This window comes from Tupaia chinensis, unplaced genomic scaffold (assembly GCF_000334495.1).
Source record: "Tupaia chinensis unplaced genomic scaffold, TupChi_1.0 Scaffold149383_1, whole genome shotgun sequence".
In the NCBI taxonomy this organism is placed as follows: domain Eukaryota; kingdom Metazoa; phylum Chordata; class Mammalia; order Scandentia; family Tupaiidae; genus Tupaia; species Tupaia belangeri.
In genome coordinates, this window is record NW_006209227.1 from 1,735,658 (window position 1) to 1,742,192 (window position 6,535).

The 6,535-nt window shown below is 51.2% G+C and overlaps 1 protein-coding gene across 3 annotated transcripts in view; it reads left to right on the forward strand.

The window, feature by feature from the left end:
* Positions 1-6,535, forward strand: part of DIS3L2 (DIS3 like 3'-5' exoribonuclease 2) — a 456,478-nt gene that overhangs the window by 333,366 nt on the left and 116,577 nt on the right. For all 3 annotated transcript variants that reach the window (XM_006171133.3, XM_006171131.3, XM_027769346.1), the window contains one exon: positions 920-1,032. In XM_006171133.3, coding sequence (XP_006171195.1) covers positions 920-1,032 — 113 coding nt within the window. The remainder of the gene's footprint in view (positions 1-919; positions 1,033-6,535) is intronic.

Sequence of the window (6,535 nt, forward strand, 5' to 3'; positions counted from 1 at the left end):
TGGTTCTCCTGGGTCACCACCTGCCCATTGGAACTGGTAGGAAAGAGAGCCTGTTGAGAGACAGTTCACCAAGAAGGGAAAGGGCAGTTCTAAAGAGGGGAGAAACAATAGACAAAGAAATATTTATTGTGTGCCTACTATGTGCCAGGGACTCTTCCAGACACTGGGCATGCAACAGTGAACTTGCTGGCTCTCACACCATAAGGAGACAGGCAGACAGTGGACCAGGAAGTCAATAAAGACACACTGCTATCTGGGAATGATGAGCACACTGAAGAAAGACCGGGTCGCATCATCAGGTAGAGTTGCTGCTTTAGCAACGCAGGTGGAGACAGAGGGCAGGGGATCTCTTCTGTGGGATCCTCTTTCCATTGCCCCGTATAAAACGAGGATGATTCGATAGGCAGATCCTGACGAGATTCTTCCAAGCATAGGAAAAACCATGAGCCAAGCAAACATATGAATGGGGTGAGATAAGATAAGATCAGGAAAGGGAGGGAGGCCAGGTGTGTGGCCGAATAAGGGCCATGGCCAGTGGGATGGATAGGAAGGGCAGAGCTTCCAGGTGCAGCGTTGGCAGGATCTGGGGACTGACTCACTGCTTGTGACCGCAAAGGATGTGTCCATCATCCAGAATGAGCCATGTCTTCTACTGATCTTTACTCAGATGAGAGGCCGTCAGAAAAAGGATACTGCTTATGAAAATGGCAATCTTGTTTATTCACAATAAAAATCTCATCTTCTGGTGTACAGTGAAGAATGTGATGATAGGGTAGGTCTCAGTGGTTAGGGGGTGTGCCCAGCAGCCTACACTCAAGTCCTATGGCCTCCGCGAGTGACATGCGTCCTTGAGAGGATTCCTCAGAGCAGTTGCCCTGTCTTCCAGCCCAGGCTGATGGTCCTTCTTGTGTATTTCCAGGGAACTTTGAAGTGGGAGTTCACATCGCCGACGTGAGCTACTTTGTTCCTGAGGGATCCGATCTGGACAGAGTGGCTGCGGAGAGAGCCACGAGTGTCTACTTGGTTCAGAAGGTAACACTTCGAGTTCTTTAGTTTCTCTTCTCTTCTCCCCTCCTCCCTCCTTCCTTCTCCTCTCCCCTCTCCTCTCTTTCCTTCTCTTTTCCCCTCCCTTCTCTTTTTCAACACCCCCCTCCCGGCTTCTCTTCTCTTTTCTTCTCCCTTCCTTTCTTTTGTTACGTTTTCCTTTTCTCAAAAAAAAAAAAAAAAAAGTCATGAGAAACTATAGTCTTTTCCAAATATCTTTTCTCATATCTAATAAAATCTGTAAGTAAAGGTTTTCCCTAGAAAAGTGTCTACCCTACTAATGCGTGTTCTCCTGAAGAAGACACAGGCCGTCACGCCAGGCCTTACTGCTCAGTGTCCTGCCACTTACGTCATTCGCACCAGTGGCCAGCTTCAGGGGGAAGTGAGGAAAACGCCTGCTTTCGCGCTGTCGGTGATGCAGCCCATGCTGGCCCCAGTTCTTGTCAAGCTTTGCTGGAACCCAGCCACACACATCCACTCACGTGTTTCCTATGGCTGTCTTCCCCGCCAGTAGAGTGGAGTGACTGTACTGATCACACTGTGGCCCTTTAAGAACATGTTTCCAATCCCTGTCCTGGAGGGCGGCTGCCAGTCTGGCCCCTACTTGTCCTTTATAGGATAGCCACGGGGGCCAGCAGGCGGCGTGGTAGTTAAGGCACTGGACTCCCACATAGTTGACAGTAGTTCAGATCCCAGACCAGGTGACTTGAAATCATGCCAGGCATGTATATCTGCCCAAAATCCTGAGAAGAGAATGGAGAATAAGGGATTGCAGTATGGCCACCCACCCTGGGGAGTGATTTTTCATTTTCCCTCTCTCTGCCTCTCTCTGGTGAGTGCATGTACTCCATGGCAAAAACAAACAAATAAACAACAACAACAACAACAAAAAAAAATTAAAAAGAACAAGATAGCTCTTGAAGTCCCTGAGTTGGCAAAGCATCCCTACCCCACCAGTCCTAGGAAGTCGCTGGGTGTCTGCGCCCTTCTGGGTGTCTGTACTTGTCTGTGCACTGAAGGGATTAGACAGAATCACCCCAAACAGCCCTTCCATCCATATGCCTCCACCTGGTAAACGCAGCATTGGCCGAGGGAATCCATTCCTTCCCAAGTATTGGCACTGTGTACCAGTAGGCCGTGGGGACAGCGATGGATGAAAACATACAGGAGTACCTCTGACGCCCTCTCTGCAGTTCGCCATCTCCTCCAGGTTGCGTCCTCCTCTGCTGACAGTGTTCACCCACTCGTTTGACTCATCTTACTTCCTTGACTCTGTCTTGACTTTCACTTCCATCTGGCTTCCTAGAAGTCAGTGGTTCAGTTTCTGATTGCTCCCTGTACTAGCTTGAACCTTCCCTCCTCCCAAGCCCCATGCCTAGGACATGACTTCTGGTATTTTTTGCTCATTTACTCCACCAAGGTGAGGGGTACGTCCCCCCCACCTGCACACACAGACCAAGGCTCTTAGGAGCCAGATACCCTCTGTGTGGTCCCGTCTCAGGAGAAGAGTAGCAACCCAGGTGCAAAATCCTACTGCATTCTGGGAACTTCCAAATGTCAACACCCAGGGAAAGGATACAGCTGCCCAGTTGTGCCCAATGCCTGATTTGATGGGCAGCTCACACTGCCAGCAGGCCTGTGTGCCCACACAGCTGGCAGAAGGAAAAGCTGGGCTCTGAGCTCTGCCCTCGCCAGTAGCGTTGTACTCTGACCACTGCCTCTCCAACTCCCGGCCAGGGACGCTCACCCTACTGCCTGCCCTGGAAGAGCTATCGAGCAGGGGCTGAGCTGTGGGTTTGAGGTTACCCAAGCAGGGAATCTGAAGAGGCCCTGGAAAGGTGACTCTCCGAGCCCTTGAACTTTACACACCTGTGGATCGTGGCCTGAGCATGAGGCCTGTCCACTAGACAGCATCTGCCTTCTTAGTTCTCTCTCACTTCTTTGCCCTCCTCACCTCTTTCAAAATAAGGGCTTGAGAAATTGTGCTCCTGCCACACGAACACGCACTTCTTGTGTTCCCCAGCATGGGCTAGTCCTTTCATAGGTATATTGTCTAGGTGCCATCAGCATAAACTTCTAGGGGTCCATCGGCTGCCCACCCTGAAAGCCACTAACTAACCTCACAGAAGGGAAGAGGCTTCTCGACTCTGACCACAGCTGTGTCTCTTAGGGGCTGAAGATCCCATTGCTTGTGGCTCCAGTTTGGTTCACCCCCACAGGTGACAGAGAGGTCTTCAGGCCCATGGTGGAGAGTCCAGCACTTGTCACTCCCACTCCAAGGGCAGCTAGCCTGGGTGGGTTTTCCTGTCCCAGATGAAAGCCAGGGCTGTCATCTGCTATGGCTGCCTTCAATGAATGGAGGCCTATGCTTGGAAGACCTGCACCTCCTCTCCCTGGCTCCATGACAGTGTTCTCTGGATCACTGCAGCCTGGAATACTGGAACAAAACCTTAGCTCACCTGCTCCACGACTGGACAGCTGGCTCCTCAGGGGCTCAGCTTTGCCTGCTGTGTATAATAGGTGATCAGCCTACTTTGGGTGGGCGGGTGGGGCTTCTGCCATCCCAGAAGTGAGAATACCACATAGAAGGGAAGCCAGAGTCAATCAGAGCTGTGAAATGCCAAGTCAGGAGCAGCATGGTCGTCCGGCCCAGGTACCTGTAAGTAGCAGAATGGCCTTGGGCAGTAGGTGACCTCTGTGCACAGGCTGCCTAAAAAGAGCAAGAGCCATCAGAGACCGTCAGTGAGAATGCTAGCTGTTTCTCCATCTGGCCGGGATACGCTCTACACCAAACTTCCCACGTCCGACCATGTCCGCCTCTGGCCTTGGTGGCCCACTGAAGCCTAGTGCAGTGGTTAGGAACTTCTACTCGATTGCATCCTCACAGTGCCAACACCACGCCTCTGCTGTGGGCACACACGGGTGGCTTACGGGAAGGCGGCACAAATACATGCCCACGGGGTGTCTGAACATTAGCAACTAGGCCTCCTCCCTAGCCTGCCCTCCATGACCACAAAACCGAAGCTATCACCATCCCACTGTTCTCCATGCGAACCGCTCCTCTGGAGCACAGCTCCACAGCACTGGCCTTCAGCTTGTGTGTCGTTTCAAGTTTATATCCACCTGCCCATTACTCGTAACCAGACAGGGCCCGTTAGCCTGGTGCAGAGAGGTGCGTTGATGTTACTGCTTCCTGCTCCCGGCAAAAAATTTTGGCCACTCCTTTATTTAATAGTTTGTTCATTTTAACTGCGGCTTTACCTTCTGAGCTTACCCAGCACGGGTTCCCAGCCATTACCTAAGGAACTGTGAGCCGCCTGGGAAGACCCCAGGTTTCCTGACAGGCTGACTGCTGTTTTCATTCTCCACGTGAGAACGAAGAATCTACCACTTAAGCCTGAATCGCAAAGGACATCCACACAGACGATGTTGCTTCTGCTCCCTGAGTTCATACTCCCTCCGCTCGTGCAAGACCTGGAGGACCAGGACTCTGCCCTTGGGAAGTGCCGAAGGTCCTCGAATCCATATCCCGCCAACCTCACCAAAGCCTCGGCTGCCCAGACTGCTTCCAGTTTACCAACACTCACCCGGACAGCCTAGGTCTTCTAGTTGGTGATTCCTGGTCGTGCCAGAACTAACTGGCATTTGCTCTGCTGGGAAAGGTGACTCAGCTCTCACCTCAGAAATGAGGGGACCCAGCAGCATGACCGGAATAAGAAAACACAGACCAGCAAGTGTCCAGGAGAACATGGAGTGACAGAGACTCTCACCGCTGGCGGAAGGCATGCGGGTACAAGCCTGTGGGAAGGCTGCGGCCTGTGTCTCTAGAAGCTGCATGCGTGCTCACCGTGCGGCCCCGCAGTGCCACGGCCAGGTGTGCACCCGGTGGAATGCATCCAAGTGAAGAGTTGAAATACTGCTGGAAACAGCCAAAGGCTAGCCACAGCCTGTCAACTGGGGAATGAGCAGTAAGTTGTGGCCTATTCACACAGCGGGACGTGCGACCACAGTGAAGATGAATGAACGCCAGCTCCACACATGGTTGCGACGGCCAGAGAACCAGATGCAGCAGGAAACACTGATCCCATCCATATTGGTCCAAAACCAGGCCAGGCATTAGAAGTCAGGTTAGAGGTCACACTTTTTACTCATGACTTGAGCACTTGTCTACCTGGATGTCCTTCTTTAAAATGGATCTTTTTATTTTGAAGCTTTTTGGGGCATAACCCCACTCTACTCTGGCTCTTCTGTGTTTATACCCAGCCCACCCAGGCAGAGAAATTACATCAGAGTCCAGGTGCCTCAGTCTTAGTGGGGCCCTCCTGAGGACACCGTCACGTCAGTGTGCTCCACTTCCCAGGACCTTCCGATGGAGGCAGCGCATCCACACCTTCTGCCCAGGGGCGCTGCGGACTAAATCCAGCTTCTTCCTGGCCCAGGGCCTCTTAGGGAGCAAAGGTGAGACTCCAGGACCTCACTTCTCTATGGAAACTCTAATGCGATGATGGAAAGAGAGATGGAGGCAGCATCGTCTTTAACTTTGAAGACCACATCAAATGAGTGGATATGAAACGTATTCCCTGTTTAGAAAAGGCTAACTCTGCTCTCCAGAGTTGAATATTGAATTTTAAATACCTTTCGTGGTTCCTCCTATGGCTTTCTTTTGCCCACTACTGCTTTCAGAATTAGAATTATGCTTCAATATCAGAAAATGAACAAATAAAGCTGGGTTAAATAACTAAGCGTGTTGTTTTTCTGTTCTCCTTACTTCAATGTTGTGATTTCCCCAGCATTAGGATTTCTCTTTGGGATGGCAGAGGTGGGGCTCTGCTGGCAAGTTTTGAAGGTGAGGAGCCGGGAGGGGCAGGGGCCACAAGCCCCGTTGCTGGGTGCCACGTCCCACCTGGCAGAAGCCAGTGGCTCAGCCTGCAACCTTGGACAGCAGCAGCTGTGCCTTTGTGCTCCTTCGTCCAGCCCGCTGCTTTGACCTCCCTTCCTGCTCTTTGTGTTTCTTAAAGGACTGTGTCCAGCAACTTTCCTGCCGTCTTCACCTTCCTTTGCCTGCAAAGGTCTTCTTAAAAGCTGGTGAACTGCCCTCTGCCCCTCCAGACTCTGCTTTCTCATTTTATCACATGGAAGACGCAGAGTAGGCAGGAAGGCCAGGGGAGGGGTCCAGTTGATTTCCCATCTAAGGGAACGGGGCGCTGATTTCTTTTCATCCAGGTGCCAGCTTTTAAGGGACCGGTGTCAGAATTATAGTTCCAGCCTGACTCGGGGGATTGGCCCATGGAGTGGGCAGTATACAGTAAAGCAGATCTCGGGTCCAGAGACCATCTAGCTGCCTTTTAAATGAAACTGTCTTTGTTAAGACTTTATCCACAGTAATAAGTATTCCATTTCACTTCTTAATAATAGGGTATACTCCGGTAGAAAAATAAATTTTAAATAAATTTTTAAAATAAAATTTAAATCCCAAGGAAAAAAACACTCT